The sequence below is a fragment of the Prunus avium genome, chromosome 2 (genome assembly GCF_965620075.1).
Source record: "Prunus avium chromosome 2, drPruAviu1.hap1.1, whole genome shotgun sequence".
NCBI lineage: Eukaryota > Viridiplantae > Streptophyta > Magnoliopsida > Rosales > Rosaceae > Prunus > Prunus avium.
The window spans coordinates 21,994,441-22,017,874 of NC_142285.1; the positions used below are offsets into that span (position 1 = coordinate 21,994,441).

The 23,434-nt window shown below is 37.9% G+C and overlaps 3 protein-coding genes across 5 annotated transcripts; 2 read left to right on the forward strand and 1 right to left on the reverse strand.

Moving 5' to 3' along the window:
• The first annotated feature begins 10,701 nt into the window (after positions 1-10,701).
• On the forward strand, positions 10,702-17,680 carry LOC110772923 (melianol synthase CYP71BQ17-like). Its single transcript, XM_088249537.1, has 3 exons — positions 10,702-11,002; positions 14,152-14,842; positions 16,800-17,680. Exons 1-3 carry the CDS (start codon positions 10,722-10,724, stop codon positions 17,415-17,417), a joined length of 1,590 nt encoding a protein of 529 aa, XP_088105663.1. The 5' UTR covers positions 10,702-10,721; the 3' UTR covers positions 17,418-17,680.
• Positions 11,302-13,793, forward strand: LOC148296613 (LOB domain-containing protein 14-like). 2 transcript variants are annotated; one of them, XM_088249536.1, is made up of 3 exons: positions 11,302-11,696; positions 11,896-13,153; positions 13,254-13,793. In XM_088249536.1, exons 2-3 carry the CDS (start codon positions 12,875-12,877, stop codon positions 13,653-13,655), a joined length of 681 nt encoding a protein of 226 aa, XP_088105662.1. In that variant the 5' UTR covers positions 11,302-11,696; positions 11,896-12,874; the 3' UTR covers positions 13,656-13,793. The 2 variants fall into 2 exon arrangements, with proteins under 2 accessions (XP_088105662.1, XP_088105661.1); XM_088249535.1 differs by having other exon boundaries at positions 11,302-13,153.
• A 1,970-nt stretch (positions 17,681-19,650) lies between the features above and the next one.
• LOC110772925 (uncharacterized) lies at positions 19,651-22,947 on the reverse strand. 2 transcript variants are annotated; one of them, XM_088248136.1, is made up of 5 exons: positions 22,281-22,947; positions 21,874-22,029; positions 21,349-21,739; positions 21,074-21,261; positions 19,651-20,972 (listed from the first exon to the last, which is right to left on the reverse strand). In XM_088248136.1, the coding sequence occupies exons 1-5, from the start codon at positions 22,608-22,610 to the stop codon at positions 19,908-19,910; spliced, it is 2,130 nt and encodes a 709-aa protein (XP_088104262.1). In that variant the 5' UTR covers positions 22,611-22,947; the 3' UTR covers positions 19,651-19,907. The 2 variants fall into 2 exon arrangements, with proteins under 2 accessions (XP_088104262.1, XP_088104260.1); XM_088248134.1 differs by having other exon boundaries at positions 21,074-21,739.
• Between the last annotated feature and the right edge of the window lie 487 nt (positions 22,948-23,434).

The window sequence follows — 23,434 nt, forward strand, 5'->3', positions numbered from 1 at the left end:
CATTCGAGCCCCATAGCATGCTGATCCAAGGCCAAGAAGTTGACCTACGAAACTGGGCTGGCAAGGGTTTGTAGCCAAAATGTGTTTGTCTTTAAGCTCATATTCCTCATATGCCAATCAGCCCATAACATGCATGGATTGCATAATTTCCTATCCAAAGTCATCATTGTTACCTAAATGTCAATTAACTGAAAGATAAACACAAAAAAGATTAAAAGCACAAGTTTAACTCAAAAACATAACCAAATCATAAGCTAGAAGGGTACAAAATGATATACAATTATGAACCGATCAATCAGTCCTCAACCTCTTCACATGGTATCCGGATTGAAGCTCCACCATTACTTTGAATTTCTTGAACACATGGAATGTCTCGGACTTGGTTCTCAGAAAATAAACCCAGCACATCCTTGAATAATCATCAATAAATGTGATAAAATATTTATTTCCACCTAGACTTGCTGTTTGCATTGGACCACACAAGTCTGAATGAATCAGTTCTAATGGCTCCTTGGCTCTCCACTTTGATTCCTTAGGGAATGGCTCCCTATGACCCTTCCCCAATACACAACCTTGGCACACCACTTCATCATTTTGGATTTCAGGCAGCCCCAATACCATTGCTTGGCTCTGCAGCAGCTTGAGACTCCGAAAGTTTAAGTGCCCAAATCTCTTGTGCCATATCTTGGAGCATTCTTGCACATTTGTTTTCAATGCAACCTCCTTGATTGTGTTGAAAGTTAAAGGAAAACACCTGTTCCCCTTTTGCTTTACACTTACCACCATGTTACTTAAGGAACTATCATCGAAGATGTCAACCTTGTGATCTCCAAATACAAGAAAATAGCCATGCTCTGTCATCTGTCCTACACTTAGCAAATTTTCAGCTAGACTAGGTACAAGCATAACCTCCTTTATATACCTCTTACCCTTCATTGTTTCAATGATCAGTGTCCCTTTTCCTGCCACATCAACCAAAGCACCAGTGCCTACCTGAACCTTAGCCTTTACCATTCTGTCAATATCCACAAGTAAATCAGCCCTTGATGTCATGTGGTTGCTGCAGCCACTGTCAATATACCACTCATCACCGACTCTTTTTCTGTCTGCACTAGAGTGGTTTGCATAGAACAGATTTCCGGTTTCTTCAAGCTGATGAGCAAAATTCACCTGTTGGACAGATTTGTTCGTATGACAGTACCTTGCAATATGTCCTATTTTGTTACACTTATGGCACTTGACCTTATTCTTAAGCCAACATTCTCCATAATGCAATTTATCACAGAACTTGCATTTATTTCCAGCATTATTAGTCTCATTTTTCACAGAGGAATTAGACTTATTACCTCCATCACCTTTGTTACTCCATTGCTGCCCCTGTGACTTGTTATTCCTCTGAGATTTGCTAGTGTGACCATTAGACCGAGATGACTTCGGTCCAACATTCAAGCTAGCAAATGCCTTCTCCGCACTATTGTCACCGTGCCTATCAAGCCTCTGCTCATATCCCTTTAAAATGGCTACAACATCCTGAGCATCAATGGTATCTAAATCCTTTGTATTCTCTATCACAGCAGCTATACTATCATAGGATTTAGGTAAACTGATAAGCAGTTTCTGAACAATACGTTGATTGCTCAGATCCTCACCATAGCTCCTCATTTGATTTATCAGATCAAACAACTTAGCAATATATCCAGACAAAGAATCATTATCATTCATCCGAGAGTACTCAAAATCACGCCTAAGACCCTGAAGTTTCACGGATCTCACCTGCTTATCACCCACAAATTCTTGTTTCAGAATATCCCACGCAGCCTTTGCAGATTCCTGAGTTGCAATTCGTGGAAAAATTTGATCTGATACAGCCCCTTGGATGATACCTAGAGCTCTAGCATCCTTCACCAAGTTCTCACGCATCAGCTTCCTCTCTGCCTCCGTGAGCTCCGCCTCCTTCGTCGGAGTTTTGTACCCATTCTCCACAAGATCCCATAGCTCGTGCGAACGAAAGATGGTTTTCATTTTGATTTGCCAGAAATCGAAATTTTCACCATTAAAAATGGGTGCCCTAAGTTCTCCTCCTCCAGATCCAGACATGTTAGTCTAGATTACTGATTTGAGCTCAAGAATCACACAACGAGCTTTTGCTCACAGATTCGAGCCCAACCTCACAGTCACAACGCCTAGAAATTCAGACCCAACCTGGCTCTGATACCATGTTAGTGTTTAATAAGCTTTTGATAAAAATGGAGGAATGAGTATATTGAAGAAGAGAGTGAAGGAAATAAAATGCTCTATAAAGCCTTTTGTATTTCGTTGGGTATATCAGGAGCTGTTTCACTCACAGCTCATATTACTGTTAGAAGAGAGAGAGAGAGCTAGACAAATCCTAGCTTCAATCTCAACCATCCAACTACACTATTAGTAAGATTATGACACCTGTCCAGTCAAGTCCTATGAGACTTAACAAACCGTTTGACTATTATAAACAGCTTAGCCTATGAGCTAAGTATAACACTAAACCAGCAATTACATACTAAATCAGTTTACCATTTTGCACATTAACAACCTCGCCTGCCTCCGCTGTCTGCAAAAAGCTCGCCTTTGATCCCATTAGCTCCACCCGCCTCACCGCCGACCTCTGGGACACCATCTGCTTCGGAATTCTCATCAATCTCGACTTCCCCGACCCTAACATCAGCGTCGCTGCCGTCTCCATCCTCGCCGCCATCCCCTCCTATTGCCTCTCCAAGCTCATCACCGACGCACAGAAGGAAATCAATAGCTGCTTCGATTCTCCGAGCGATAATCCCTGCTTCTCCATCACCGAAGTAGAGAGGAGGGAGAGGGAGGGAGAGAGAGAGGGAGGGAGATAGGTTGGAGATGTGGATGGAGTTTTCAATTTCTGGGCATGGAGATAGGAGGAGATAGAGAGCGAGAGAGAGTACTAGTGGGGAATTTTTTTTTTTTTTTCTATTTTTAAAAATCTAATTTAATAATATTTTAAAATATTTTTTAAATATTTTTGCTCACACATCAGTATCAAAGTGGGTACCACAATTGCTACGTCACCAATTTAACAGAAAATCTAACGGTGAACTTGATGGACGGTGTAAATTGGCCGAATTGAAAAATATGGGGTGTAAAACGATGAAATTAAAACCCGGTGACCCATATTAAGAATGACCCCAAACCTTGAGGGGGTCTTTTGATGTTAGTCCTAAAGTTAATTGTTTTATTTTAATGGAAAGATAATGAACAAAGAAGTTACATTTGCACATCCCCTTAGTTTATTTTTCAAATCTGACAAACTAGCCAGACAAAGAGTTATGATTGATCCATAAATTGATTTAGTTGCTGAACCATGTTAACTGCTGTTTCAGGAATGACAATGTTGAAAATTCTCTTGATAGCTACCGCAAAGCCTTTGACGTTGTTTACCTGGTGAGTTGAAAGCCTTGAAAGGTTGTGTGGTTGTTTTGACTATTTTTGGTTTCCAAAGGATTAATGAGGTTACTATGCTTGTCTGTTTATCTATTTGGCGTTGTTTGATGATCTTTGTCCTTGGATAGTTGACCTGTTCAGCATTCAAACCCTGAACGATTCATTGTCTTTGGCCAAAGCTGACAGGATTTCCTACTTACTAAATATTGTGATAATGAATTACCTAAAGAAAGGAAATATAGCAAGAGCGCTTGAAAAAAATTGAAGATGTGGGAATAAAATGTGAGTATTACTAGGATAGATAGTCAGAAATAAGATAAAATTTGGGATATCAAGAAAGGACCACACGCATTAGGAAGATAGTCAGAAATAAGATAAAAACAAAGTAGATGTGAGATGAGAGAATTGCTTGAAATGATGACTTCATTTTCCCTAATTTTAGTATGAGTCATCTTTTTTGTCTTTTAGTGAAATAATTTCATAATGATATATTTATTTATTTGTATTAGCTGTTGGTGAAATTGACATTTGAAAGAGAACATGCTCACTGGTGACTTCTGAAATGGGATCATTATACTTATAAAATTTACAAAGTCAGCATTTTTCTGGACAAAGTCAACATTTTTCTGGACAAAGTCAACTGGGTATCTTATTATTTTTTCACCATAGATTCCTTCACTATATTTCCAGTTTCAAAGTGCTAAATATTTGGTTGTTGCTTGGAACTAAGCAATCATGAGATAACTCCTCCCAAATATGGATCCGGATCTTCTGCTCTGATTTTCTTTGCCATGATTTGCTTTACTTTTGTTCTCCATACGCCACCTCATTAAAATTTAATCTAACGGATTTAAAAGTTGACACATCATCCTAAAACAAAAACTCAATTTACTCCTAATTAAAAAAGAATAAAAACCCCTAACACCCAACTAACAGTAGTTAACGTTCAGCTTTTTTTTTTTTTCTCCTTATTCACGTTCCCTCCTTATTCACTTTCTGTTCTGTTCCTTTTTTTTATCTCTTTCTGTCATTTTCTCCCTTTTTTCTCTCCTTGCATAAATCATCATGCCATCATCTAGCTAACTAGAGTGCTAAAGAGTAAACAAAAGAAAGGATGTAGGAAATAGAATCGAAGAAGTATTTATAATCTCCATTAAAAAGACAAAAGGTTTATAATCTTCCCATCAAATAAATGACAAACATAAATTTACACATCAATAATAAAAGAAAGAACAGTTGTGTATCTTTGGCAAGCATTCCTATTGATATATTGACCTGTATAAAAAAAACAAAGAAAAAACTAGTTAGTATTATACAAATAAAATTTCATAATAAAGGTATTACTGAGAGCATAACATACCCATGATTCCAGATGCCATCTCCGGTATGATCAACATTTGAAGCTGTATGTGGCTTATCGATCATCAAGTTCATAGCATGTATAAAGTAGTTATGAAAATTGATTATAGTAAATAAAAAACTTACCATGACTTATAAAAAGGATATTATAAATCTTAATATACCTAACCCCGCACAATGTATTAATATAATTGAATTAATGTTTGTACTCTTGTATTAATATAATTGAATTCATGTTTGTATTTTTGGAAGAAAAAAAATAATGTTTGTAGTTAATTTGGGCTTAAAGTCACTTTTGGTCCCTGAAGTTTGGCACTTCAACCACTTTTGACCTTGTAGTTTTAATTTCGTCACTTTTGACCCTGTAGTATCATATTTGTTGCAATTCGAGGACATGTCATGTTAAAATTTCCATCAATTTCTTTAACGGAGCAACCACGTGCCCCTCACGTGGAGGGGCAATTTTGTCGGCCCAAAGCCCCACGTAAAAGCTCGTCTCTACCTCTTCCCCAGGGCGGGCGAAATTGCCCATTTTGAAGCATATTAGGATTAGGGCTCTTAAAAATGTAGTTGTGAAATTCGTCTAGGTTTTTGATTGAGTGCAACGAGAGGGTGTGAAAAGACTAGCAAAACTTCAATCGGTTGTTTTCGTAAAGAAGCAACAACGATGGTGAAGAAGAGAGGTGAAGTCAATGGAGGCTTCAATAATTCAGGTGAATTCAAAATCTTTAAAGGTTCAGTTTTCTGTGCGAAATTGTTTTATAACTTTTATTCGACTTTTTAATGCATATAAGTGGGTTCCAAGTCTTTTGTTTATTCCATTCTTTTGTGGCCTTGTTTTTTTGTTTTTTTGTTCCAATGGCCTTGTTTTGTTCTGTAACTTCGGGTTTGGAATGTTATTGCTTTGTTGCTTTGGCAGTTACTGCTTGAGATGGTGGTTGAAAATTTTATAAAATACTGTGTGTGTATTGAGAGTGGTCCCAGACACATTTGAACCAGTAGTAAAGCCTTTAGGGAACACAGTGGTCCTCTATTTGCATAAAGTAAAGCAGTATGCATGCCGTTTGTTATTTAATAGCTTTGAATGCTTTGATTCACATAAAGTAAAGCAATATTTTCAATCTCATAGCGTTGATTTTTCAGATGCTGGCCCTCCACAATTTCCTTATGTTGAAACATTTGATGAGGTTCCAGATGAATATTTTGATGATATTTTTAATCAAGCTTCACAAATTTCCGGCAAGAAGTGGGTAATGACAACGTGGGAACAATAGAGGTGCCTGTGTATGGACATAATATTGGCAATGAAGATAGGATAGAGGTACCTGTCAATGTTGATGATGAAGAGGATAGTGAAGAAGACTTTGACGCTGATGGTAGGAGGAGAGTAAGAGATCTTCAAGACAGTGGTGATGAATCAGATAAAGATAAAGAAATATATGAAAGTGATAATGATGCTGCCACTTCAAGACCAACTCCCCTTATACCCACTCCAAGGCCTATTCCTAATATGCATATTGGAAATTCAAGTTCTGTGAATCAAAGACAAATTGGAGTGCAAGATCAATGAATCCAAGACCAACTCTTAAGAGGTGCAAGTTCTGTGAACCCAAGGCATATGGGAGTTAGCATTAGGCCTCTACTATCGAGGCAAATGGGAGGTTCATGTGCCCGATGGAACCCACTAGAAAAAGCAACAAACAAGAAAAATTCCAGGTAAACTGAAATTGCTTATTTTGGTTGTCGGCCAATATTTTGTGAACTGAAGTTGGCCTTTACTGTAGTTTAATAGTTTCTGGTTGTTGGCCAATATTTTGTGAAAGTGTAATCGGCAGGCCTTGAATTCTTCTTTTGTTATCAGTCAACTGGGTATCTTATTATTTTTTCACCATAGATTCCTTAACTATATTTCCAGTTTCAAAGTGCTAAATATTTGGTTGTTGCTCAGAACTAAGCAATCATGAGCTAACTCCTCCCAAATATTAATATAATTGAATTAATGTTTGTATTTTTGGAAGAAAAAATGTTTGTAGTTAATTTAGGTTTAAAGTCACTTTTTGTCACTGTAGTTTGGCATTTCAACCACTTTTGATCCTATAGTGTCATATTTACATGTTAAAATTTCCATCAATTTCTTTAATGGAGCAACCACATGGCCCAAAGCCCCACGTAAAAGCTCGTCTCTACCTCTTCCCCAGGGTGAGCGAAATTGCCCATTTTGAAGCATATTAGGATTAGGGCTCTTAAAAATTTAGTGAAATTCGTCTAGGTTTTCGATTGATCAAGGGTGCAAAAATATTAGCAGAACTTCAATCGGTTGTTTCCGTAAAGAAGCAAGGACGATGTTGAAGAAGAGAGGTGAAGTCAATGGAGGCTTCAATAATTCAGGTGAACTCAAAATCTTTAAAGGTTTAGTTTTCTGTTTTATAACTTTTATTCGACTTTTCAATGCATATAAGTGGGTTCCAACTCTTTTGTTTATTCCATTCTTTTGTGGCCTTGTTTTGTTGTTTTTTTGGTTCCAATGGCCTTGTTTTGTTCTGTAACTTCGAGTTTGGAAAGTTATTGCTTTGTTGCTTTGGCAGTTACTGCTTGAGATGGTGGTTGAAAATTTTATAAAATATTGTGTGTGTATTGAGAGTGGTCCCATACATGTTTGAACCAGTAGTAAAGCCTTTAGGAAACACAATGGTCCTCTATTTGCGTAAAGTAAAGCAATATGCATGCCATTTGTTATTTAATAGCTTTGAATGCTTTGATTCACATAAAGTAAAGCAATATTTTCAATCTCATAGCGTTGATTTTTCAGATGCTGGCCCTCCACAATTTCCTTATGTCTAAGCATTTGATGAGGTTCCAGATGAATATTTTGATGATATTTTTAATCAAGCTTCACAAATTTCCGGCAAGAAGTGGGTAATGACAACGTGGGAACAATACAGGTGTCTGTGTATGGACATGATATTGGCAATGAAGATAGGATATAGGTACCTGTCAATGTTGATGATGAAGAGGATAGTGAAGAAGACTTTGACGCTGATGGTAGGAGGAGAGTAAGAGATCTTCAAGACAGTGGTGATGAATCAGATAAAGATAAAGAAATATATGAAAGTGATAATGATGCTGCCACTTCAAGACCAACTCCCCTTATACCCACTCCAAGGCCTATTCCTAATATGCAAATTGGAAATTCAAGTTCTGTGAATCAAAGACAAATTGGGGTGCAAGATCAATGAATCCAAGACCAACTCTTAATATGCAAATGGGAGGTGCAAGTTCTGTGAACCCAAGGCATATAGGAGTTAGCATTAGGCCTCCACTATCGAGGAAAATGGGAGGTTCAAGTGCCCGATGGAACCCACTAAAAAAAGCAACAAACAAGAAAAATTCCAAGTCAACTGAAATTGCTTATTTTGGTTGTCGGCCAATATTTTGTGAACTGAAGTTGGCCTTTACTTTATAATGTAGTTTAATAGTTTCTGGTTGTTGCCCAATATTTTGTGAACTTTCTGTTAAAATCTGAAAAATATGGAGTGGATGGAGAGAATCACGAATGTATTTCCTGGTTTCTTAAAACTTGATTGCTTTCTATCACTTACAGCAGGAATTTATACGAGAAGCAGGCTCGCTAATCAAGCTCAATATTAATTACAGCTGGTCTTGAGCTCCTAATTGTTGAGCCCCTAATCCTGGAGATTGCAGCAGCCTCTCAAGTCAAGCCAACCACATTAATGCATTCAATCTACAACTAGTCTAGCTAACACTCTCCCTCAAGTTAGTGCATAGATATCGCCAATGCCCAACTTGACCAATGAGTTGTGGAATACTTTGCAAGAAATTGTCTTTGTTAATATATCAGCGAACTGGTCTTCTAACTTGACAAATTGGGAGCAAAATTTCTTTAGCCTCAAGTTTCTGCTTAATGAAATGTTGATCCACTTCAACATGTTTAGTGCGATTGTGTTGAACTGGATTGTGTGCAATGGATATTGCAACCTTGTTGTCACACTGCAAGTGCATTTCTGACGTAGGCGCATATCCAATTTCTTTACCCAAAGGAGTTCGGAAATTTCTTTGGTCATACTTCTGAATTCAGCTTCTGCACTAGATAAGACAACTACATTTTGTTTCTTGCTTCTCCAAGTAACCATGTTACCTCCCACAAATGTAAAGTAACCTGATGTCGCGATTGTCTATCAGTGACATTCCTTGCCCAATATGCATCTGTACAACCAATGATATTTAGATGATTATTTCTATAAAACATAAGTCCTTTTTCTAGCTGCCAACTTTAAATATTTAAGAATTCAGAGAACCGCATTCATATGGTCTTCACTTGGACAATGCATAAACTGACTAACAATACTCACAGCATACGCAATGTTTGGTCGGGTATGTGACAAGTAGATCAATCGCCCTACTAATCTTTGATATCTTTCTTTGTTAGTGGGTACTTAATCAGGATACTCTCCAAGATGGTGGTTCTGGACAATTGGAGTGTCCACGGGTGCAATCAAGCATTCCTGTTTTGCCAATAACTCCATAACGTACTTTCTTTGAGAGAGAAATATGCATTGTTTCGATCAAGCAACTTTAATACCCAAGAAGTATTTGAGTCCACCAAGGTTCTTCATCTCAAACTCTTTTGCCAATAGTCTTGTAGCAGGGAGATTTCCTACTTATCATTCCCAGTAATAATCAATCATCAACATACAATGTGAATTTACCATATTATTTTCATTTAATTAATAATTTCAATTCTTAATGTTTGCATTAACTAAGGGCATTTTCTGGTATTTTGAATGTTTTACCATTCTCTGCCTTTTGCTTTATATATATAGATCACTTACAACAAAAATTTATACAAGAAGTAGGCTTGCTAACCAAGCTCAATATTAATTACAAGTAGGTAGATTGTAGCTGGTCTTGAGCTCCTAATCCTTGAGTCCTTAATCCTGGAGACTAGAGTAGCCTCCCAAAGTCAAGCCAACCACATTAATGTAGCCAACCTACAACTGGTCTAGCTAACACTTTCTTATTTTGCTATACTGTAACAGGCCTTTAATTCTTCTTTTGTTATCAGACATGCTTTTTTTTTGGCTGCAAGTGTAAGACCCCTGTTTTGGGTATAATGCAATCAGATTTGACTAAAAGAAAAAGCACTCAAATGTTCATTGTGAAATAGCAATCAGATTTAACAATCATAAAAGAAAGATACTAAATTCTTGGTTTTATTTTTATTTATTTATTATTTATTTTATTTATTTTATTTTATAGAAAAATACGTCATTAGAAAAGCCCCGGAAAGGCCAAAGGAGGAAACAAGACAGGAGTAAACGATCCTGCATAAATACAAAATAGAACCACCAGGCGATAGCAACTAAAGCCAAAGCCAAAGAAAACCATAAGTAAAAGTACATGACACCAGCAAAGCCCTCCAACCATCGAAACAAAAACTGGTTGGTTTTACACTTTTGTACTTCATTTTCAAAACAGCCACTGTCTCCTTCAATGGCTATAGTTGCTATAGTTGCTAAGTGGTGGTGGGTGTGAGGTGGAGAATGGTGGAGGGAGTTGAGAAAGGAGGAAGAGAAATTGGTTATTTGGAAGATTGAATATGTAGGAAGAGAGAAAGGGATGGAGGAGATGAGATTGGTTAGGTGCTGGGAATTTGGGATAGTGACAGGGAGGATTTTGAGATTTTGGTTGCCCTTTTTCACGCCCTGGTGAAGAGGTTGAGACCAGCTTTTAGCCTAGGGTTTTGGTCTGACAAAATTGCCCCTCCACGTGAGTGGCACGTGGTTGCTCTATTAAAGAAGTGCCAAACTAGAGACCAAAAGACTTTTAGTCTTTAATTTATATCCCAAACGGCTATTTATATAGAACTATGGGCACACATCTAAGCATCCACACAAGAAATGCAGTTCTTTACCAAACAAAAGTTGAGCACAAACTTGTCAATGGATTCTTCCATATCCGAGATGCCCCAATTGCCATCCTTTTTTGTCTTCTTAGCTTCTCTTTTCTTCTTATTGATGCTTTTCAAATATTGGAAGAAATCTCAAGCCAAAGGCCTGAGCAAGTTGCCTCCTGGGCCAAAGCAGCTGCCTATTATAGGGAACTTGCACCAGTTGATTGGTGCCCTACCACATCATGCTGTCACTGACTTGTGCAACAAACATGGTCCTGTCATGAAACTGCCACTACAAGAAAAATAACTTATGACAACATGTAATCAACAACGTGCATTCATATGCGTTGTGGAACAATATTTTTAACAACCCGCAGAAGCAGCATGTTGTATTATACAATTTATAACAACGTGCGTGTATAGTGTGTTGTCAAAATATAGAATAGAGCTATTTTCACAACGCGACCTTGCATGTTGTAGTAGTTTTAAGTTCTACAACGCACGAAGCGTGTTGTCAAAATTATATTAATTTATTTAATAAATAAAAAATTGACGGAAAAGAGAGTGAAATTTTTTGCGGGAAAAGCCCCGCATGCGCATGCGCATCCTCTCTCTCTTTCTTTCTCTTTCTATTTCTCTCTCTCTTTTTCTTCTCTCTTTTTTCTTCTTCTTTTCTCTTCTCCCTGTACCGCCGACAGTCTCTCTCTTTCTTTCCCTTTTTCTTTCTTTTCTTTCTTTTCTTTTTCTTTCTCTCTCTCTTTCTTTTCTTCTTCTTTTCTTTCCCTGTGCCGACGATCTCGCCAGGCCCTTGAAGGAGGCACAGATTCCCTTCAAGATCCACATCGTTAAGGACCATGACATGAAGGAGAGGCTGTGCTTGGAGGTGGAGAGGCTAGGGCTCCTGCTGCTGTTGTTGCGGTTAAAGAGGATGACGAGGAAGAAGCCGTGATCAAGCCAGTGGTAAAGGACGAGCATAAAAAAGGTTAGGGCTTTTTCGCTGATTTAATTGCTAATAACTTCAAATTTTGGTCTTTTTTTATTAATGGATTAGGATTTACAAATAGCGATTATATCATGTTAGTTTGTTTAACTGGCGATTATATCTGTTAGTAGCAATGGGGGTGTATGATTGTTTCGTATATCTGATATGAGAGCTACAAATGGGAACTTTTTCTGTTTAGGAGTTACTGATGCAATTAGATGAGCAATCTAACTTTCTGCAAAGGGAAATCTGAAATTGTTATATCAGGTGAGGGCTTGTGCTCCTCATTGTTGTTTTGCTTCCGAAGTATTGTGAACTGCAAATCATTTCTATTGTCTATATTATGGATTTTTAGAACCAAGGTTGATTAAGCGAAGTTTGATATTTTGCAATGTTCACAAGTCACGGCTGCTCTCTGAAGCATCATGAGGTTCTTTGAATGTGAAAATAATATTTTTGAACTAGATTAGCATGGACATTTCCTATTTAAGTTTGTTTTACTTTTAGAGTTGCTTGGTCTTTCCAATCGCCACTATAAGCTGTATGAAATTCTGTATACGATCCTTATGCACTTGAGATTTGGCCTGTTTAGCTTTATCACTAAAATATCCTACCTATGAGAATATGTTCCCCATGCCAAAAGCAAGTCCAGCTCTTTCTATCGTTGAAAATAATCATGTTAGGTATTTTCCCTGTATTTTCTCGGGCGATGATAGCTTCTGCCTACTCATGTTAGGCTCTTTTGTCTCATGTCTAGTGGAGAAATTTATTTCTTCAAGTGATCCTTTGCATGCGTTTGATGGTTCTGATTGCCTGAGAATTTTGGATTTACTGTTAAAATATATCACTTTACACATTATTCTGATTGCCATGGTTTATTATTATTTGTTAGGTAGGATCCCAAGGTTCGGTAAAAACAGAAACAATCAATAATGGGGTAAAAACAAAAACAGAAATCGCGGATAATGCGGGGCACAAATCACCATTAATGTGGTAAAAACAAAAACAAAAATCGCGGATAATGCGGGGCACAAATCACCATTAATGAGGTAAAAACAAAAACAAAAATCACCAATAATGCGGGGCACAAAACACCAACATAAAACGTATATAATGTAGGAAGCACAAAACATTTTTTCGAAGTTCATTTGCACCAATTAAAAAAGATCATCAGAACCATGGCTGGTTGTGGTTCTCCCTGTGGAGCTTGCAAGTTCTTGAGAAGAAAATGTGTGAGAGGGTGTATTTTTGCGCCTTATTTCTGCTATGAAGATGGAGATATCCATTTTTCTGCCATCCACAGTATTTTTGGCGCAAGCAATGTGTCGAAGCTTTTAGCAACCCTTCCGTTGAGCGATCGATGCGCGGCCGCAATGTCGATATCATATGCAGCTCACGCCAGGCTTCAAGATCCCATATATGGCTGTGTTTCACATATTTTTGCTCTCCAACAGCAGGTTAATCATTTAGTACCCTTTGTATGTTCAGATTGGGTTTCTGTTCAGATTGTATGTTGAAGTAACTGATGAGTATATGCTTTTGGTTTGAAATTTTCAGGTGGTCGACTTACAAGCACAGTTAGCTTTCCTCAAGGATCAAGCAGCTCAAAGCTTTGTCAATGGCTCTGCTGTAGCAAACCCTAATCAAGCAGCTCAAAGTTGGTTTCATGAGTTAGAAAATTCATCCAACTCCATGCCACAATTCAATTCAACCCACATCAATAATCCTGGAACTACATCATACTATGAGAATGGAATTATGAATTCAAATAACTCTGTTAATGGGAGTTATGAAAATTCAGTGAATATCCCAGAAGAAAATGTCTCATATGGCAGCTTCGAAGAGGGCACTTCTCATTCCATGTCTTCTTTTGGCATGCAAACAAATTACAACAGGCAATGGGGTTTTCAGGATGCTGATGAGCTTCAAGCAGTGGTTTCCAGCTACATGCACAATTAGAATAATTGGGATGAATATAACTTTGTAATATGTATATGGAACTCCTTATTTATCTTTTGAATGAAAGCTTTGTATTCTGGGATGCCTTATGAATGTGAAGTAAGGAAATATTTATGTTTATCATAGAGCTTCTATTTATAGATAAATTATACTTTTATCAGGTAATTTTGATAATTATTTTAAAAAAAACATATATATTTGATATAACAACGCGCATTGCTTGTTGTCAAAACATAAACAACAACGAGCACAGACATGTTGTCATAATATTATAAGACGACACGCTTGGCACGTTGTTGTCAATCGCTCCTACAACGTGCGCGTGTTGTGGTTAATGTTGTTCACAACGAGCACCAAAATAAACGACGACGTTCAACGCGTGTTGTCGAAAGCCCTACACCTTTTAACGACATCGGCTTCAACAACGTGCGCCGCATGTTGTCAATATGTTTTCACAACGCATATTGCGCGTTGTGAAATGACTTTTTTCTTGTAGTGTGCAACTGGGGGAACTTTTTGCCGTGATCATTTCATCACCGGAAGCAGCCAAAGAGGTCTTGAAGACGAGCGAGATCAGCTTCGCTCAAAGGCCGGAAGTGTATGCAGTTGAAATAATGGCATATGATCATTCAAGCATCGTGTTTGCTCCTTACAATGAGTACTGGAGACAACTGCGAAAGATATCCGTGATGGAGCTCTTAAGCGCTAATCGTGTCCGATCGTTCAGATTGATGAGGGAAGAGGAGGTGTGGAATCTTGTCGAGTTCATCGCCTCCTCGGAGGGACATACCATAAATTTGAGTGACAAGATATACACCATGACAAATGATGTGGTTTCTAGGGCAGCATTTGGTAACAAGTGCAAATACCAACATGAGTTTACATTATTGCTTGGGGAAATTATACTTCTTGCTGGAGGCTTTAACATCGCTGACTTGTACCCTTCTCTTACATTTCTTCGTTCCATGAGTGGGATGAAGCCTGCATTGATGAAAATTCAGAACAAAATTGACGAGATTCTTCAAGATATTGTGAGGGAGCATAAGCTGAAAAGAGAAGCTAGTATAAAAGGCTTTGGTAGGCTTGGTGAAGATGAGGAAGATCTGCTTGACACGCTTCTGAATTATGAGGGGGCCAATAAGCATGAATTTCATCTCACAACCGATCAAATCAAAGCCGTCATTATGGTACCATCTCTGCACTCTAGCAATAATTGTTTTTATTGGGTAGTGAGCTTGTACCTCGAGTCGTTAATAGATATTATTTGTGCATTTGAGTTTTTGTGTTCGAATCCCTCCCCCAATATCTCTTGTATTTCTAAATTCCTAAGTTGCCTAAAACATACTAAATCATCTAATACACTCACACAAGCTCTAATGAGCCTAAAAATTATTATACAAGAACAAGGTGTTTAGAGATGATGTGCTTAGTGGTTGTGTTTTTTCTTCTTGGTGTATTGTTTTCTCTGTCGGATATTCTCACTATCTTGTGGCCGTGCAAAGGATTATGATTTCATAGTAGGACTCTCTTGTTAGTCCATGACATGTGTGGTACTCTTTCCCAGTGACGGATCCAGAATCCGAACCCCGTAGGGTCATAGTGTAAATGTTATGAACCCCGTAAAATTTCAAACCAAACTTATGCCAATTAACGAAAAAACAAAAAAAAAAACCACAACCACCTAATCAACAACATACATCATCCTTATTTTGATATTAGGATTTAGAACTTACTTGAAATGCGAAATATCACAATAATAGTGGCACCACAACATGTAGTGGACGGCGGCATAACTCAGACGATAGTGGCAATACATCAGCGGCACATAAATTAATCCAAATAATAAATCACATTAATTAAATAACACACCAATTAACCAAAAAAAATCCAAAACTCAAACCAATATAATCAATTAATCAACAAATCAAAACAATATAATCAAGCCATAAATTTAATTTCAATTCAATTAATTACATTATATATCATAATTTATGCTTAGGTTAGGGTTTGGGATTGGCTGGGTATCAAGGGTTTTGTTTTTGTGTTGGGGTGGGGATAACTGATTGGTTTTTTTTAATTTTAAAAAAAACACCTTAACCAAAACGGTGTCAAATTTTAAAAAGAATTCATAAGTTTTTTATAAATATATAAAAAAAAAAAAAGAAGCCAACGCTTCTTCTTCTTCTTCCTCACACTGCGGATCACTCCTCCTCTCAGGCAAATAGTCGAGCAACTGGAGGGTGTCCCATGGGGTCACACAATCGGCTTATGAGGACCTCAAAGCCTATCGTTTGACTCCAATGACCCCATTGTGGCTTTGTCTCTGCTCTTTCCTACCTTGAGGTTTGTCTCTCAAGAAGGTTTAACGGGTGTACGCTACTTTGATTCTATGAATGAATTCCATTTCTAAAGAAAAATTGAATCCATTTTATTAGTGGAGGATCCATTTTATCCATTTTCACATCATTTGAAATGACCAATTCCTAACTAGATTATGTAGTTCGCTAGCTTAGTGGTATATGCATCATTATGTGGTATCCATGCGTCAACTGCCACCTTATCTTACTTTTGGTTGAAAGAAAAATGTAAGTATGCTAATTTCCCCAGCTTTAAATCGAATTTCTTCATTTTCATGTGGTAAAATCTATGATTTGTTAGCAATTTCATATTTTAAAACTCGGTATTTTAGCAACTATTAATTTCTAAAAAGGTTTTCTTGTTGGGAAAGGAAACATATACAAGCATATGGATGATGTTGTTAACATTGTTTGAAAGGAAAGCTCTATTGTTATGCTTTTGTACTCTTTTAGAAATTCTGGAATTGCATGCATAATTTAGCCAAAAAAGCTACTAGCCATAAAAAGCCATTACAATAACGGAGCGATCTAACATCCAAATGAAGACAATCTAGGGCTTCTCCACTAACGATCACGCACGATCGAAGAAACTCTTGCATTGGCATCCCAACTAAGAGTGCAAACTCAGAACAAAAAAATAAGAAGATAAAACTTGAAAAAACCAAACCATAACAATACTAATAAAACTCTAACAATAAAAAGCCCTAAAGTTACTTTTAATATATACAACAAAACCTAATATTATTGTACAAGCATATCATTCATTGCAACTTCACAATGATTTCAGGATATATTTTCAGCAGGAAGTGAGACTTCAGCAACAACAATGGAATGGGTAATGTCAGAGCTTCTGAAAAACCCTACAGTAATGGAGAAAGCACAATTGGAGGTGCGACAAGTATTCAAAGGAAAAAACAAAATCGAAGAGGAAGATGTTCAAAAGCTACATTACTTGAAATTAGTCATGAAGGAAACTTTTCGGTTGCACCCTCCGGGTCCTTTAATCCCGAGAGAGGCAAGGGAAAGATGTGAAATTGGTGGATATACAATACCAGCCAAGGCCAAAATCCTCATCAATGCCTATGCAATAGGGAGAGATCCAAAACTTTGGGCTGATCCTGAATGCTTTCAACCAGAGCGCTTTCAAGGTTCTTCCATTGACTTTAAAGGCAACAATTTTGAATTGCTTCCATTTGGTGCAGGTAGGAGGATTTGTCCAGGCATCTCATTTGCTACTTCAAACATTGAGCTTGGACTTGCTCAACTATTGTACCACTTTAACTGGAACCTTCCAAATGGGACTAAACTAGATGCCCTCGACATGGCTGAGAATTTTGGAATAACGGCTAGAAGAAAGAACAATTTGCATTTGATTGCCACTACTTATATTCATTTCAACAAATGAGGCACTATCTAAAAGAATGATGTAATAAATAGAAGAATGATGTAATCTTATTTTGAATTTAACTTGCGACTCTCTTAGGCAGCATTTTGTTGGTTTAGTACGACAGAAACTTAGTTGCAACAGGATAACACTGTTTTGCTATCTCCGGCCAATAATGCCATACCACATGGAAGTGTTATCACGTGTGTCATAGTGTTATTGGTCGGGAATAGCAAAATAGTGCTATCCCCGTGGCATGTAAGTCTTTCTCATTTAGTACAGACCTCCACTTATCTCTCTAAAATTAATCATTTTGTTCTTTTATCTTGTCCAAAGTATCAACTTATGCGATCCCCAAAGAGGAAAGTACAAACCTATTTGGTTAGAATTAAGAAATCAAATTGATGATCGGTTGCAGAAGCCAAATTGTGGAGTAAGCGAGTTAATTTTTTAAGGCTAATAATTGAAAAGCCGTTTGTATTTTACTAATTCTATATCTGTATATAGAACAATAACCACATCTAGCTAGCATCCACAACAGAGTTGGAGTTCTTTCCAATAAAAACTTGAAGACAAATTTGTCAATGGATTCTTGATCAATATCCCAGCTGCGCTCCAATTGCCATCCTTTACTCTCTTCTTAGCTTCTTCTCTTCTTAATATTCGTTCTGACATTGGAAGAAATCCAAAGTCCAAGGCAAGTTGCCTGCAGGGCCAAAACAAGCTGCACATTATAGGGAACTTGCACCAGTTGATTGGTGCTCTACCACATCATGCTGTGACCAACTTGTGCAAGAAACAGGGTCCTGTCATGAAACTACAACTGGGTAAACTTGTGCTGTCGTTATTTCATTGCCTGAAGCAGCTAAAGAGGTGTTAAAGATAAATGAGATCACTTGTCATGGTCACATCATGCTGTGACCTGAAGTGTATGCTGTTGAAATAATCACCTATGATCATTCAAGCATGGTGTTCTCTCCCTACAATGAATATTGGAGATAACTGTTATGGAGCTCTTAAGTTCAACCGTGTTTGGTCATTCAGATCGATAAGGGAAGAGGAGGTATGGGATTTGATTGAATTTATTGCCTCATCTGAGGGATGTAGCATAAATCTCAGCGACAAGATTTACACCATGACAAGTGATTTCCAGGGCAGCATTTGGTAACAAGTGCAAATATCAGCATGAGTTTACCACATTGGTTGGGGAAATCATACCTCTTGTTGGAGGCTTTAACATCGCTGATTTGTACCCTTCCCTTACATTCCTTTGTTTCATGAGTGGGATAAAGCCTGCATTGCTGAAAATTCATAAAAATATTGACAAGATTCTTGAAGATATTGTCACTGAACATAAGATGAAGAGCAAAGCTAGTAACAACACCAATGGTGATGAGCAAGATCTGGTGGACACGCTGCTTAATTATGAGGAAGCTAATAAGCCTGAGTTTCATCTCACAACCAATCAAATCAAAGCGGTCGCCATGGTAAGACCTGTATACAGTCAAACAATAAAACCTTTTTATCGTACAACAGTATAATCCATTGCAACTTCACCATGTTTTCAGAACATTTACTCCGCAAGCAGTGAATCTTCGGCAACAACAATCGAATGGGCAATGTCAGAGCTACTAAGAAACTCAAGAGTAATGGAGCAATCCGAGGTGTGACAAGCATTCAAGGGAAAGAACAAAATTGAAGAGGAAGACATTCAAAAGCTAGATTACTTGAAATTAGTCATCAAAGAAACATGTCGACTACACCCTCCGGGTCCTTTCATCCCAAGAAAAGAAAAGGAAAGATGCAAAATTAGTGGATATATAATACCAGCTAAGGCCAAAATCCTCGTCATTGCATAGGCAATAGGGAGAGATCCAAAAATTTGGGCTGATCCAGAATGCTTTCAGCCAGAACGTTTCGAAGGTTCTTCCATAGGCTTCAAAGGAAACAGTTCCGAGTTGCTCCCATTTGGTGCAGGACCTACAGGATTTGTCCAGGCATCTCATTTGCTACTTCAAACATTGAGCTTGGACTTGCTCAACTCTTGTACCGCTTCAACTGGAAACTTTCAAATGATACTAAATCAGAAGCCCTTGACATGGCTGAGAATTTTGGAATCACAGAGAGAAGAAGGAACAATCTGCATGTGATCGCCACCACACATATTCCTTTCCGTAAATGAGACAATTAAGGATGTCAATGGAAGAATGCTGTCAAGCCTTGTACTTACCTTCAGAAATTTTTGTGCGTGGACACAAGCGATATTTGGGGAGGGGGGAATCGAACCTAGGACCTCGGATGCAGGGGTATCTCTTAACCACTTGAGCTACAAGCCCCTTGCTTTGTATGCACCTTCATTAGTATATGCAATATTAGATAACATTTATTACTTAGCATTAATGTTCTTGTACATGAGAAGTTATTGCTAATAATAATAAACAAAGAAATAATGTGTTATCAGTTCTTTATTTACATTGAGCTTCTCTCATTCTTGATTCATTAAAAAAAACCTCAGGGTATTAACAATTGCTGGAAACTATGTAAAGTCATTGCCATTGCTGGAGCAGCAGCAGCTGTTTCTTTTACGGAACATTCATCCATGGACTGCAAGAGCTTGGTACAATGGAATTCAATTTGTAGCCGATGATGAAGAGGTGTTGATGCCATCAAACCCTTCTTAAGATCCGCCAGCAATTCCCTTATAGGGATAGCAGCCAAAAAGCTCTTAATATAATCTTTGCAAGCTTCTCTGCCTTTGCATACAACCTCCTCTTCCACATCACTGTTTTCTAAATCTTTCTGGCTCAATACAAGAGCCCCTTCAGCTTTAGTTTCCTTACAGTTGTTCGGTCGCACCTGATTTCCAGATTTCTCATCTGATGCTTTAGCCTCACTTGGTAATCTTTGGATTGTTGTGTCTTTGTCAAATTTCAGGATATAGGCCTGGTTGCAACCTTCATACAACCTCTCCCCTAATGTGTCAATTATGTAAAAAGCATCCTGCTCTACCTTTAGTACGAAGAAATGGTCGTTCCAACTCACAATGTAGACCAGAGGTTCACTATTGCATGCACATTCTGATGCAGAACGACTGATCTCATCCCATATGCTATCGAAGGACATGGCACCCTGAAGGAAGTCAAAATCCCTGTTTTCTAGTTCTTCAGGATGGAAGAATCCTATGAAAGACTTCTCTGGAACTACAGACAGAGGACGAATTTTAGCTAGAAGGATGGTCTCAAGATCAAAGTGCTTATCAGGGAAACGCTCTATGTAGGCCTCGTCATCACAGAGAGTTCTCCACTCTGATGATCCATCTCTAATGAGACTATCAAATTCACACTTGATAAGCATCTCATTTCTGTTGGATTTCAACCAATCTGCAATGACTGCAACCAGGGCCGTGCATGCACTCTCTCCAGCAGCACGTTCACTCCGCTGATCAATTGAAGCAAAAAATACTTGAGTTTGAAGCTTCATATGTCCATCACGGCTTATCACTTCCTTGTGCTCCCAAATGCCAACAGAAAAATTCTCATCTCCGAATTCAGATATGGAACTTTCTGTGTGATGTGACTTTCAAAGTAAAAAGAAAAAATAGTTTTAAAAAATCAATACAGAAATGAAGACAAGCAAAAACATGTACAGAAAACAACAGTGAGACATTGCATACGTACCCCAAAACTGGATTCATCAGAGGAACTAAGCTGCCTGCGATCAAAATCAATATCATCTCCACCCTCTTCTCCATAATGTTCCTTCAGAAGAGACTCCCCTTTGGCTTTAGGAGATCTGAAGCTCAATTTCCTCTTCTTCCATGGTAGGATTCTTCCCTTGAAACTCTGCCACGAGTTTAGCCGACAGACTGGTGCACTAGAATTGTCAACATGCAAGCCACCTATATCTAATTTACGATTGCTATAGTGGATCCAAAAGTCATCTTGGCCATTACCATTAGTATTGGAGTAAAACAAGCCACCAGCAAAGTTTGCATAGGCTAGCGTTTCATAACTGATTGACCGCCTGACACTGGAGTCCTCCTTACTCCACTCTGATTCCTCCCGCGCATCATCATCAAGTGAATCTGTGTCAAATGGATAGTTGGACGCAGCATCCTCACTTCTAGCAGAACTCCTGCTATCACTGCTATCTTCCTCAACGCATGCCTTCTTTGATTTACCAAATGAAACATAATCTCTAAGGATTTTTACCTTTCTCAGTCCTGCTTTTAAAGGGGACAACTCATCCTTTTCTGTGGAAATAGCTTCGTCAGAAAGCATTGATCCCAGCACTGTCTCAGAAAGTTCTTGATTGGCTCTCATTTCCAATATGCTCAGAGATATCTGCGGTTATCAAGGAACTTAACATAAGACATATTATTCAAATTTAGAAAAGGCAAAAGGAACCTAACCTGGCAAAGTGACGTGACAAAAGGTGATGAACATAGAAGTTTAATTTAAACATAGGCAGTACATACAGAAAGTGATGGCTTAGACTCTGAGGAGACAACAAGAACATTAAGAGGAATGTTGAGCGCAAGTTCCTTTTCCTCAGACACCGAAGCATACTGCGCTAGGTTCAATGATGCAGATCCATAAACACCAACTCTGTTTCTCAATCCTTTGTTTTCAGCCTAATTCATTAAAACAAAATCATTGACATCATCAAGAAATCACATGATGGCTGAGGCAAAAGTTAATGACAAACCTTAAACATAAGAATCGTATAAACAAACAATTACAACACCACAATATGATCAATCTCAAAAAGAATAAAGAAAAAAAGAGACAACCGAGCTACAAAAGATTTTCCTGCTGCTACCGAAAAAACAGAACAAAAGAAGAAAAAAAACAAGAAGATGAATTGAAAGGCAGAGAGACTCACATCGAAGACTGTAAATGAAAGCTCCCAAGGGTAAAACATACCCTCTTTATAACCAGAAAAACTGCACAAACTCCTAAACTCCTCTTGCAATTCCACCACCCCATCATCGCTAATTCCACCTTCTTTGGTGAAATTCCTCTTCACAGATCGTCTCAAAGACCCCAAAGCCTTACCCTTCTGGCCCTTCCATTTAACCTCAACCACAGCTCTTCTCTCACCCTCAAATTGAGTTTTATCCAATCCCTCAAGCCTGCCTACAACAATAACTACCTCAAATTTCTTGGTGGAAATTGGTGGCCATGGTGGCCACCTCATCATCTTCACCACCATTGCCTACTTGGATGCCAATATATACCAAGGATTAGGCTAAAACATGACAAATGTATATAAACAAAAAGAGTCTACATTGGGTGGTAGAATTTGAAATTTAAAGAAATGGGTAATGAAGATTAAACAGAGAGATTGAAATTTGAAATATAAAATGGACTTTCGAGATGAGAATTGGAAATGGGTTTTGAATTTTTTTAGGATTGGGATGAAGGAAATTGGCAGAAACTGAAAGAGACAGATAAAAGAAGTGCAATGGAGTTAGAATTTAAATGCACTTCTATAGTTGGAATTTGCCGTCTGTGGAATGGACAAAATAACTCTAGGGAGAGAGAGAGAGAGATGCCGGCAGTCCTCAGAACCAACGTCTCTTTTTCTACTTAGAATTCAAGTGGAATTGCACAAGGTGTCCTTCAACTAGTGCATATTTCTACTGTTACCTCTGGTATCTGTTCCCGCTAATTCAGGTAAAATTCTTTTGCTTTTATTGATATTCCTAGAATCTCTGGATTCTCCAAGATAATATATGGATCACCAAAATCGTTAAAATTACTTCCTAAAATTGACAGACTGCATTTTCATACTTTCCACATATTTCTTTTCTTTTATGATAATATGTTTACTTATTAGGAAAAGGAGGATGAATCAGAACTTAGGAATATGAGAATTAAAGAATTGAATTTGGATAAATGGTTTGGAGAAGTCTGTCCCCATTTTCCATGTCTCTCCATGGGCTTCGGTGGCTGTTGGGGATGGGTTGTGAACTCAGTGGCTGCTGGGGTGTTTATAATATTTTTTTAGTTTCTTTTTTTAACAATTCAAGTTAA

Excerpts from the sequence above, each read along its gene's own strand:
- LOC110772925 (XM_088248134.1), bottom strand. The coding sequence starts at position 22,610 with ATGGTGGTGAAGATGATGAGGTGGCCACCATGGCCACCAATTTCCACC. Across the intron at positions 22,030-22,280 it reads TTTCATTTACAGTCTTCGAT|GCTGAAAACAAAGGATTGAG; the intron begins GTGAGTCTCTCT and ends TTAATGAATTAG. Across the intron at positions 20,973-21,073 it reads CTGATGAATCCAGTTTTGGG|TCACATCACACAGAAAGTTC; the intron begins GTACGTATGCAA and ends TTACTTTGAAAG.
- LOC110772923 (XM_088249537.1), top strand. The coding sequence starts at position 10,722 with ATGCAGTTCTTTACCAAACAAAAGTTGAGCACAAACTTGTCAATGGAT. Across the intron at positions 11,003-14,151 it reads CATGGTCCTGTCATGAAACT|TGTGCAACTGGGGGAACTTT; the intron begins GCCACTACAAGA and ends TTTTTCTTGTAG. Across the intron at positions 14,843-16,799 it reads AAATCAAAGCCGTCATTATG|GATATATTTTCAGCAGGAAG; the intron begins GTACCATCTCTG and ends CAATGATTTCAG.
- LOC148296613 (XM_088249535.1), top strand. The coding sequence starts at position 12,875 with ATGGCTGGTTGTGGTTCTCCCTGTGGAGCTTGCAAGTTCTTGAGAAGA. Across the intron at positions 13,154-13,253 it reads TTTTTGCTCTCCAACAGCAG|GTGGTCGACTTACAAGCACA; the intron begins GTTAATCATTTA and ends TGAAATTTTCAG.